Source organism: Stylophora pistillata, chromosome 13 (assembly GCF_964205215.1).
Source record: "Stylophora pistillata chromosome 13, jaStyPist1.2, whole genome shotgun sequence".
Classification (NCBI taxonomy): Eukaryota; Metazoa; Cnidaria; class Anthozoa; order Scleractinia; family Pocilloporidae; genus Stylophora; species Stylophora pistillata.
This window is the reverse complement of record NC_142531.1, coordinates 6,180,811-6,193,548: the sequence shown is the minus strand read 5'-3', so window position 1 is coordinate 6,193,548 and position 12,738 is coordinate 6,180,811. Positions and strand designations below refer to the sequence as shown.

At 36.9% G+C, this 12,738-nt stretch overlaps 1 protein-coding gene across 1 annotated transcript; it reads right to left on the bottom strand.

The window, feature by feature from the left end:
• Nucleotides 1–8,329: 8,329 nt before the first annotated feature.
• Nucleotides 8,330–12,538, bottom strand: LOC111326982 (uncharacterized). The gene is made up of 4 exons (XM_022931085.2): nucleotides 12,188–12,538; nucleotides 10,300–10,472; nucleotides 9,432–9,561; nucleotides 8,330–8,974 (listed from the first exon to the last, which is right to left on the bottom strand). Exons 1-4 carry the CDS (start codon nucleotides 12,506–12,508, stop codon nucleotides 8,462–8,464), a joined length of 1,137 nt encoding a protein of 378 aa, XP_022786820.1. The 5' UTR covers nucleotides 12,509–12,538; the 3' UTR covers nucleotides 8,330–8,461.
• Between the last annotated feature and the right edge of the window lie 200 nt (nucleotides 12,539–12,738).

Below are 12,738 nucleotides of genomic sequence, written 5' to 3'. Positions count from 1 at the left end.
TAAATGAAATTCTCCTCAACAGACGTGACAGATAGAATTTTTTTTTCAGTAAAGGAAGTATCTGATGGTTATTGCTGTATCAACTCGAATAAAATTTACCAAGATTTCATTTCTAATTTTCATTTCTCCCTTGCTTTATTTCCCCATTTCTTCGTTTCAGCAAACTTCATTACCAATGCGTACGGCAGTTAACAAATGATAATTTTATGGCATCATGAAGCCTGACCATAGAACTCCAATTTTTTTTTTTTTTTACCCTATCTGCTAACACCATTTTGCACAGTAGATTCGTTATCTTTAAATTACACAACTTCTAATTTCCGTTTCTGTTATGTTTATCTCTCCGAGGGTTTCTTGATTAAATTAAATAATTTTTTTTTTATTGCAAAATTCATTGTGCGCCGTCAATTATACCCGCCATCTAATCATTTTGATATAAACAGTCGTCTGAGCAAATTAACGTTTTCCTAAACTAAAACTACATGGAACTCACCTTAACAAAAGTGACAAATACAGTTTTTTTTTTTAAGTAATGTAAGTGTCTAATGATTATTTCTGTACCAACTTGAATCAAAATTTACCAACACTGCATTTCCCCATTTCGGGAGAAATGGAGAAAGTGGAGAAGTTGTATTTTTATGAAGTTTCTTACTTTTATCATTTTCCAAATTCTTGACTTTTCCTTTTTTTAGCCCACGTCAGAATCTCCGGTATATTTGTCCCTCTTGTGATATAATGAGCATTTTTTGGAGGCCCTGTCAAATATCGCTTCATCACAGCAGTTATCTCTGTCACATCGTAAGGCACAAGCCAGCTCAGAATCAACGCGGAAATCTTCAGCGCCGTGTGAGCCTTCACGCGGATCCTCCAGGAACGAAAATTTAAAGTAAGAAAATGAATAGAGAGGAATAACAGGCAAAAAGAGTAAGATTATGGATATATTGGTTGTCATGCAAATGTTTTTACCGCCCTTTAAACGCTTAACCGTTTTACAGACGCTGAGGTTTAAAATGACAGAGAACCGATCTAAAGCTTAAATTGATGATATTTCGGTTGGCAGACTGAAGACTTTAAGAAATTCAACAATTAGAATGGCTGGGTTTATTTCAACTTTTCATTAGGTATATATGGTACTTTTTCTATTTTATTTCGATAAATCATCCTTTCGTGCGACGTTTTTATTTGTTTCCCGGCAATGTTTCAACAGTGAGTTTGATGACGAGCTTTGGACCCGGAAAAAATTCGCAGCATGTATTCTAAAGAGGCGCTATCATTTCTGTCATCAACGTAGAGAACCAATTAACACTTGCAGTCGGTAGGTGTCTATGCGGTGAATTAATCAAAACTGGGCATGCCATGAAGATAAACCAACAGCTCACGACAAATTAAACGAGCCCTTGAATTATATGAATATTACATTAAAAAGATTTGAGGCGATGAAGAATGCCGAAAAAAAGATACAACTGCGTGTAGCTTCCTCAGCTGGGATTTAAAATTCATGGCAAAACATTGCTGCATTTTCAAAAATACATTTCTTGACATTTTGTAACCTTGCCTCATAATAAATAAGGAGTTACTGAGAATAGAAAGTTTCAGTTATCCATGTCTGTTGTATTTAAGAACAACGCGCGCGTTAGCGTCTAGAATCCACAGATCAGTTGTTTCGTATAATGCATGACATCAGGTGTTGTACTTGTGCGTTACGGACAGCTCGGCGAGGAACCTTCCGTCTATTGTGATTGTTATTTTATACATACATACATACATACATACATACATACATACATACATACATAAATACATACATACAGACATACATACATACACACATACATACATACATACATACATACATAAATACATACATACATACATACATAAATACATACATACATAAATACATACATACATAAATACATACATACATAAATACATACATACATAAATACATACATACATACATACATACATACATACTTACATACTTAGATAGTTTATTTGTTAATGCAGGTTGGTAAAAGTCAGCCAATGGCTGATGTGGACCTGCCTATCTAAAACATTAAGGTCTAATTGCATTAACTGGGATAAATACAGGTGTGAGGTATATAAGAAATTAAGAGTATGGAAAAATTACTATGTCCATTGTAATCTATTAACTGAAAGGATAAATAGATAAATTGAATTAAATAAATTGAATAAATTGTTCAAAAATAATAAAAGTCATCATCCTTGTTTGTAATCAGGCATGATTCCTTCGCGAAACTTAATTTATCTAGTAGTGTCTTATCTTTTTTATGTTTTTCTTAAAACTTGCGTAGCTAACAGAAAGTTTAAATGATTCAGGCAGGGTATTCCACACGGAAGGCCCTCTATAGGATAAGGTTGTTCTTCCTATGGAGTAATTGTACTTTGGTACCTTAAATCCATCCCTTCTTCTTAGATTATAGGGTCGCTGATCAGTTTTTTGGAATAAATTACGCATTGGTTTAGGTACTAAACCGTGATAAGCTGAGTACATGAATGAGATCAACTTTAGTTTGTAAAAATTAGTTAAGGGTTGCCAGTGAATGCGTTTCAAGGTTTCCAGGTTAACTTCTGCAAGACCGTGTATGATCTTAGCTGCTCTTAAGTGGATCAGTTCAATGTCATATAGCTAGGGGGGGAACAAGTTCCCCAAACTAGCATTCCCTAAGTAACATCAGGGACAATGCTTCTAAAGTAAATGGCCTCCAGTACCTTCTTAGGAAGGACCCTCAATCGCTTTAGATGTTTAACTTTTCAACTAAAGCTCTTACAGACAGCGGTGATCTGGGGTTGCCATGATAATTTAGAGTCAATTACTACCCCCATGCAGACACTTGAATTAACATTATTTAGGATCTTGTCTCCAAGTATAACTGGTTTCAGGGGGCCACAAAATCGGTTTATATTGAGTACCATGACCTCCGATTTCCCACTATGAATAGTTAACTTATTATTTCTGCACCAGTTATATACATCCCCCACTGTACGGTTTGGTGCATCACACACTACATCGACTGAGGGGCCTATGTAAAATAATGTTGTGTCGTCCGCATACATATCTATTTCCCCTTCCCTAATCTGATCAGGCAAGTCATTTACATAAAATGAGAAAAGTCTTGGGGCCAGCACAGATCCCTGTGGGATGCCACACTTCACAGCATTAAGTTGTGATTTACATCCATTAACAACAGCGAACTGTTTCCGGTCTTTAAGATAGTCTCTTATCCACTCCAGTGCAGAGCCACTGAAGCCCAGGGCTTGGAGCTTTAAATCGAGTACCGCGTGTGAGACAGTCAAATGCTTTTTTAAAGTCGATAAATACAACACCCACTACGTCTCCATTATCTAGGGCTATTTTCCATTTCTCTGTTAAGTATGTCAGCTGCCCTTCCGTCGATCGTCCTTTTATGAATCCCCATTGATTTTCATTGGTAAGGCCATTTTCATTGATAAAGTTGTCGATGTTTCGGCATACGGTGGCCTCCAAGATTTTACTGGGAATGCTTAACATTTGAAGTGGCCTGTAGCTACTTCTATCTATAGAATCGCCTTTCTTAAAAGCAGTGTGCATTCGTGATGTCTTCCACAGGGAGGGCACCCTGGAATGCTCAAGGCAAAGTTTAAATGAAGGTTGGAGGCCTCAAATGATGGATTCACCACACAGCTTGAGATCTCTGGGAAAGACGCAGTCAGGGCCTGTTGCCTTTCTTGGGTTGATAGTTAATATATCCGTACGGAGCGTGGGGTAGTGCAGGGTGAGCTCAGGGCATGTGGGTTAAAGGTTTACCTATTAATTAACAATTCACAATGAATCTTGGATCGGAATCACTTAGAGCGATCTCATCATGGAGGCCGTGGTTTTCGATCGATGGGCTGAATTTTCAAGAGTTACAGGATCCAATCTCGACCCAAAGAAGCTCTAGTGTGTGCCAACGAAAAATTGATGTGGAATCGGGCCGAATGCTTCTTCAAATAACGAAGCGTTTCGTCGATTCCTCGATCAGTCAAATACGTAGTGTCACGCCAGCGGTCTCAAGCCCGCCAACAAGGCTGTTCATTCAACGCCAGGCAACTACGTTGCATCTTCATTTGGTCTCTGAGTCGCACTACTTAAACGGCGAGGATTTCCAGCAGATGTATTTGTGAGTACTCAACTGCATTTTTATTCCTGTTGTTGATGCGGTAAATCAAGTCTCTTTTGACTGTAAAATACCAGACAGATTTGGCGGGAAATGCCAACAGTCCGACCGGCGAATGATTACGAGGAATTGCCAAAATTTATTCAAGTGTAGCCGAGCTTGATACCAAGATTTGGGAATTTGGAAAGAATAATGGTCGTATAAGTTAATTGTGTCTTGCTACCCTCCTTTTGCAGCTTCGTCTCCGCCTCCTTCTTTAAATGAGTATTGCACCAACAGCAGTGTTATTGAAAAAGTATTGAATGGTCCTCAAGGTTTGGGTATTGTATACCTGTACCTGAGGGTTATTTTTAATTTCATCTATACCCTCCTGGGTAGTGTATACCTGAGGGTTTCTTTTAATCTTTTTTATACCATTTTGGGTAGTGTATACCTGAGGTTTACTTTTAAACTTTTCTCTACCTTCTTGGGTAGAGTATACCTGATGGTTACTTTAAATCTTTTCTATACCCTCTTGGGTAGTGTATACCTGAGGGTTACTTTTAATCTTTTCTATACCCTCTTGGGTAGTGTATACCTGAGGGTTACTTTTAGTCTTTTCTATACCCTCTTGGGTAGTGTAAGATTGTGTTTCGGTATATATAATGGTACTGCCGTTCCAAAATCGTCGCATTTAAAATGTCACAATAAGAGTAGAGCGTGTAGACGGAACGGAAATCGTCTTTTCAGAGCGATGTATATTTTTTGGCTTATCTAATCAATGCAGTTTATGGACCTTTAAAGTTCAAAACAAGCACTGTGCGAAGAAGGAATTTTCGGAGTTAGCCTTAAATAGGCCGTTGATCATGGAAGTGATTGTCCCTGTTATATTTTGCAGTGACATTTGGCTTGGATTATTTCTGGACATTGAACTCCTAAAACATTTTGGGCGTTATTTCTTATGAGATCACCAATCGCATTGAGACTCAGGAGACGAGGGTGAACCAAAAATTCATAAAACTTATTACTGATTACAACTTAGCATATTTCCTTTCCTTCTTTTCCTCTACCACAACTCCTTGTCCTTGTCGGGGTCATCTTGGTGCCCTTCTTTTTTTCCTTCTTACCTGTATTCTTGTTGCCTTTGTTCTCACAGCCATACTTTCTCCTTTTTTTTGCTGAAATGAACACCTATATGCACAAAATAAATGACAGACATTCTCTTTTCGATCTTGGCGATCTGATGAGGCTCGTTAACTCTAACATTGAACGAAATTATGAAAATTACATACCTTGCTATTATTTTTGGGCGGAATTACTCAAATATTCTAAGATAACGAATCTTATTGAAATTTACAAAATCATTAACAGAGGCTAAATTGGAAAAACAATAGAATATGCTAGATTTTTCAAAAATTCGCGTGGTAACAAGTTTTCAAATTTCTAAAATTCGTCAGTGATTTCACTGAAGTCGCGAAATTTCTTTAATTAATGGTTACTTTATTCCAAAACTTATTTTACATTTGGGATAAATTGTCTGATTTCAAAGGAATAATATTTCTTGCCTACGACAACTCTGCAACATTCTTATAGGACAGGACCCTGTATACCACTCTTAAAACATGAAAGTTATATAACATGCTTTAAAACCCTGTGAAAAGAAGAATTTAAAAAACGCTGTAAAGGACGCATGCTATGAATTAGAAATGAAGTACGTAGGTGCAGCTTTGAAAGCAACTTCCTGTTGAGAAAAACAGCTAGTTAAAAGGCCTCGTAAGATCGATCTGGGTGTTTTTTATTATCGTTCGCAAAGTTTGCTGTAGAATGAATTTTCAACCTCAATATAAAGATAACATTTGAACAGTTTTCAAATTACATTTATATTTTAATATAGCCTGACAGTTTACGAAGAATACAACGGACTGCTTCTTACTTTACTGAAGTATTGATAACAATCAAAAGCTTTTTGTTTTTGTTTTACTTTGTGTGAACTGAAGGTGTTCTGTCACCTCACTGTTTTAATACTGTTGACACTTAGATATAAATTTAAAATTATTTTTAAATAATAGAGTTACTATTTACTTTAATTTGAGGAGACATTTCTCTTTGAAATTAATTTACTTTGTTCTGTTATCATTGTTGTCATCGTTTAAACCAAATATAATCGTCAAAGACAACTACACCTCAACAAACTAGAAGTGTATACTGTCAATATGAATTTACAGAGATCTTTCTTAAGTAATTTTGTATTTTGTGATATTCGTTATGAATCGCTGCCTCGATTGATTTGTTATTTTATTGCTAAATTGGAGCATTTTCAGCATCGAAGTTCAATTTGTTACAAAATGTATTTGTTTCTTTGTTAGTCTTCACCTGTCTTTATTTATGTGAAGTTGTTCATAAATGTTCTCACAGCTCAATTTATCCAAAGAGGTGTTAAGGTGAAACATAATCTTTGTTATTTAAATTTGCTGTGAGGAATACAAATTAGTTGCAGTATCTGTAACAATCTTAAATCAACTGAAGCTTTGGACAGCAAATCGAGATTGTCTTTTCGGGTCATTTTCTTTTGTTCCAGGCCAAAAAAAAAATCACTTGAAATATTTCATTCATTTGCGAGGTAGTTAGGGCTGCCAGCTGGCATTATTCTTTATTTCAGTATGGGTCTGCTCTTCAAGTAGAAGAGTTTCGTAGCGTGGAAGTCTTTGAAAAAAAAATTCCTAAAACTCCAGATTTTCTTAATTGCTTTAAATGTCAAATCTAGGGTGAAAGTCACATCTCACCTTTGTTATAGTTAGAGCTCTTGTTTTCTTCACTTCAATGTTTTCACCTAGGTGGGGAACTTCGGAAGATGGATCGTTTTGATACCAAGAACATTTCTTGGAGGCTTTGTGAAATATCGCTTCGTCGCATTTTTCCACGCGGCTGCATCGTAAGGCACAAGCTAGCTCACTATCAGCGTGGAGCTCAACAATGTTATGAGAATATTTACGTAGTTTTTCTCCATGCGAAAAGGTGAAATATGAAGAGAACTGCTCCTTTAGATGGCAACAGCAGGCGAAACTGAACAGAATGATGGCAAAACGAGAGATCATGACCATTACTTTCTTTTTTCTTCAACATGTGCAAATGCTTAATTGAACGAGAAGCTTGCCTCACAATCACGCATACGTTTGATTGGCTACGAGAACGTTGTGGCTTATCTCAATACTTATCGTATGACTTGCAAGTGTCGCAAATTGCTCGTGCGTCTCTTGTTTTTTAGTTCACGAAGAGGAATTGATAGAAGAAAGTCTTTGATATCACAGATTGGGATGTTATTGATAAGTCGAGTTTCAAAATTTTCCCTATTTCTCTGATTTAGATAGCACTGAGAACCAACTCGAACAATCGACTAATTCTTCCCAACGTCAAAGCTTTGTTCACCTATCCACAGGGAGCCCAGGCGACGAGTCTGGTTGTTTATTCGAAATATAAAGGAATGTATGGGAGAATATTGAAGAGTCTTATTATCTACTGTTACTTATAACGTATAGTAACAGTGGACGCAAAACCCACCAAATCGCTCAAATTCGCCATTTAGAGCCACAGAAACGACAATACACAGCAAGTGAGGTAGGTTTACATTTATTTTGAGCTTTAACTCAGACATTTCATGATATAAGTTTACGATAACGATAAAATGATAAGACTCTTCCATATTCTCCCATACATTCCTTTATATTTCGAATAAATAACCAGACTCGTCGCTTGTCTGGGCTCCCTGTGACCTATCCCGTCATTTGATCTCAAGAAAGAAATGCCTCTTTGGTTTATTTTCATGTCTGTGGTTTCTGACAAATCCTTAATTTGGTTTATCATTGTTCTAAAGTAATCAAAGCGGCTATATAAACCTAGATCTACTTGCATGGTTTTCACTTGTGTCTCGCTGTCTTTAAACATGGATGACGTGATAAACCCGTTAGACGCGATAGCAATTAAAAGAGCCAGCATGAAGCTCATGCAGGCGTTTATGACATCTTTAAATTGGTTAGGATAGTTGGGAGAGGAAATGGAGCTGACTTCATTGCGACTTCCGCCGTTAGTAAATCAATTATCAATTTAGCGTAATACGGTTCGCTTGGGTTTTAACTTTCTCCGCTTTTGAATAGATCTTGAAGCTCATGCCACCATTTAAACTAATCAGATAAGGACTGGTAGCATTCATTTTACTTTGAGTTCTCATCGGCTCCTTGTAATATTTAACCTTCGCTACAATTAGTTTTGATTTTTCAACGATTTTGCTTTTACAACATCAAAGAGCTATTTACCTCACATCACTACTGAACGTAGATACTACAGAAAGCAGGATACGTATTTGTACCGAATGGCTCGCTAATAATATCCCCACAACTAATCTCCTTATTTAGCTGATTAGGGTGCTGATATCCAAAACCAAAACCTCGCACCAAATATGGCAGGGGACAGATGCTTGTCTGGGACTGTATTCCAACACGTGTTTTAACTCCTGTTATTGGAAGGAGAGAAAATAGGCTGAATCCCTGTTCCAAACAGTTGGTATTTATGCTGGGTGAGAACCAGAAAGGCTGCGTTATGTTGGACAGTTCTCCCCTCCATCTCTTTTTCTTTCCCGCGTTTAAAGCTGCATGAAGTGAGCTGGCGTTGTGGTTTAAGAGTGTGGCGACCTTAACGTTGGATGAAAATTTCATGATGACGCAGATTTTGTTGAACGAACTAAGCCAGTAACCAGGGAGTTTGGCTTCTACCACTCTGTCTACTGTTTGGTAAGAGGATTTACTGGCCCACCGGGGGGAATCATGCGCAAAGGTGTTCTAGAAGGTGAGAAGTTTTCTATTAGAAGTCTTATTCAAATAGACTTACTGTTTTTCTCTTTAGAAAGAGGTCCTTGTACAAGCCTGTGTAGGGTTCTTTATGTCAGTTTTGTTCTCAACAATTAAATGGCTGACAGGGGCTATATTTATAAGAACCTAACTGATCACCTTTTGTGAATAAGTCGGTCAATTAGAGCAGTTTCCAATTTGGTGTCGAAAAAATGTCATGATTGCTCTGGTTTTTCTTAGCTTCGCTCTGTGATTGGTCCAGAAAATTCGTGCCACCTCAACCAATCAGATTCAAAACTGAGGCTAACGATTGGTTCTTGTGATTACTTTGGTTTTGGTTTTGGTTTGGGTTTTGGTTTTTTTTCGTTTTTTCAAAACTCAACTTAAAATAACTGATCCAGTCGGTTAGTCTGTCAATGTTTAGCCAACCATTAAATTAATGATAAACCTTTGATCCATTGATTCGCATAACAAGTGTCCAGGCTCCATCGCCACATCCGGGAAGTCTCCTCATGCTGCAATATGTTCTCCACGTATTTTCATTCGTTGTTATGTTGTAAAAACCACTTGGGCTTGAGCTTTGGTGAAAATAATTGAATTTTAAAGAAGGCTCTCACCAATAGAAGTGTGGTTTATTGCTTAGTTTAGTAATGAATTTTACCACCGACGACAACGCAATTATAAGCGACTCTTACATAGTCTTTTGCATACGATGTTCTTTTCTTTTGATTCCACAAATCTGTATTTGATGGTGATGCTTTTGTTATTCGACAATTTTTTGTCATTTCTTTTTAGATATTTTTTGTATGATTTTTTGACAAATTAGACAACTTTTACGCCCTGTAGAACCATTCAAAATTAAAAAGATGATACTAGACGGATTCGTGCAATAATATTTACAAAACATATCTCATTTCATGAAAAGGTGTTCGATTTTTTGAAAAATAATTCAATGCACTTTCGACTAATTTTCGTTGTTTCTCCCTTTTATTTCAAAAACCAAACATGTTCAAACTTTTGTTCTAGTAAATGAAGAGCGACGCTGAACATTCATCATTAGGAAAATGATCCTCAAAGCCGAAAGTAGGACAGGTTGATAATAAGTGCCCAAAAATTTTTAAGACGGAGCAACTTAGATGAGCGTAAAAATGGCAAACTAGTATTTTTATATTCATAGACGATCTGGGAAACCTTTATAGTTAACATCGCTCATGATAGTGAGGCAAGAAAGCTAACTTTGGACTCAGATAAAACAAAACTAGTCATAAAATACGTTTACCACGGTTTTCAGAATTCAAAACTACGAATACACCCACCTATTTTGTCGTAGGATATCAGCACATGAAGCCCCCATTGTTTGATCGTCTGTTGTTGATGAAAAGGCGAAACCACGTGAGCCAGAATTTGAATGAAAATCGTTATCATCATCGTTATTAATACCAGAAGCACAGCTTCCCTTTAGATTTTCGCTCACGGAAAGAATTGAAACCTGTTGGGAGATGAAAAAGAATTTTTTTATTTCATGTGTTTTAAGTGGTTTGGCATGTATTTTGACATGTTTTTGTGTCATTTTGTTCATGTATGCTTTTTAACGTCCGGAAAAGTTGCCAGAACTTGTCTTGTGAAGTGTCTTCGCGCAAAAACTGCCATGCTAGCTTTTAGGGAAGGAAGGAAGTGTAACATGGAAGGCTTACAACAAGAAAAGTTTACAGGAATTAGAAAAAAATTTTAAACTACCGGGAACTCATTGTCCAACAACAGCAGCAGACTAGCTGAGTCCAGTTTAAAAAAAGATCGAAAGATAAATCTTAGAAATATCTACTCAGGCTGATGTTTGTTTTGAAATAAGATTTGGCAAATGAATTTGAAATTTATGACCTGTTCTCACGATCAAAGAGACGTCTTCATTGAAACTTACAAGCTGCTTGCTTAAAGAATTGAAGTTCTTGAGTGGAGTTAAAATGGAAATCTTTCACTTATATAAGAATCCAACCAGTATGCGTGTGATATGATTTTTTTGCCATTGCAATCATTTGATAACTTTATGAATGCCAAATTTTCGAGGCCAGTAGAAGATCGATTTCAAAATGACTGATACACTCTCGCGGTAAGTTACAACAAATCTCTTGCTCAATGAATCAGACTTTTATACTATTTGGACACAGTCAGTTGACAAATTTGACGAATACATGAAAGATTTCAATTTTTAGTATGTATTGTTTAGGTTTTGCCTGCCCTTGAGTAGTTTTCGTCATACGATAGCGGGTCTGAGTGTTTTGAAGTGACAGCTTCGTTGGGCTGTGCAAACACAAGAAGGCAAATTGTTCTTTATTCAAACATCTTCATGGTCATTTCAACGAGTATGGTTGATTAAAGAAAATTAGCATGAATTTTCTTTGTTTTCTTTGTGAAATACGTTCACAACGCAGCAGAAAAGGAAAAAAAAAGAGATTGTAGTTTTTATAGTGAGCGTGCAAAGCTTTAACTACGAAATGAACTTCTGTTCTGAAACTATTTAATTATTAATAAATGACGGCTTGCTGAGGTTAAGATGAAGCAGCTTGCCTTATACACATGTCAGTGCTAAAAAGATGTTTAAAATACTAAAGAAATGAGAAGTTGACCCTAAATCATCGCTGTTAAAGGTGCATTTGCCTGTCAGAGCCAATCTTTGAGGGAAAGAAAGATGACACCTATTCTTTCACGAGCACGTCCCCTTTAAGGAAATAAACTCCCAGACCGTGAAATTAAGCACTTTGATGCTCTCTCACTATGCTGTAGAGATCTAAATGATAAACTGGGCCATAACTATGTTGATTTAAGGCAACCATCCTATACACTGTTGGGATTAGTAATATCGAAAAAATCGCGCAAATGAACCGAGTGAGAAATATTTTAGAGTTTGAGCTCGGTCGTGAAATGAAGACAGATGTGACTTGTCTTGTTACAAATATGAGGCAAAGAAGAAATCTGAATCTTCCACGAGGAAAACGCTTCTCTTTTTTATTGATTTGCTAACCACATTCAGATTACAAACATCGAAACTAGATGTCAGTTAGATTCAGTCGAAAATATACTTTACAAAGGGACATTCACCAGCACTTAGGATTTATAATAATCTGTTAAGAACTTCCTCGAGTATTTTCACAACTTACAAAGCTTATTGCCGCATGAAAAAGGTATCTGTCAGCTATAATTTCTCACCTTTCTCAGGGTCACAATTCTTAGATTTGCATCTACGTCGCTGGCATGGATATCAGTGCAGTCTTTTCCCTTGTTTTGATAAAGAGAACATCGCTTAGAGTCTCTGTTGAAGGTCACAATATCGCAGTGGCTTTTCGTGTTACACCTTAATGCACACGCTATCACAGTCGCTGAGGTGAATTCATCAGTTTTTCTTGCATCTTTAATCGACTGTTTTTGCAGCCAGTGTGAAAATGTAAAGTACGAAGAACAGAGGTCTCGTAGATGGACGCACGAAACAAAGATGAAGAAAATGATGCCAATTCGAATTAAGGCGATCATGCTTTTGTGGCGAGATGAAATGTTTATTTACTTGGATAGGACTTACATTTCCTAGTTACATAGCCGCGGAGAATTGGAAACGATACCTGCTCTGGTTGTTTTTTTTTTTCTCTCTCTCTCTCTCTCTCCCTCTCTCTTTTGGGTCACGTGATATTTAGCGCCCGGATTAAGTCTTTTGGTGCCGCTTGTCAACAAAGTGCAAACTCCTATGATCAAAGACAAATTTTAAA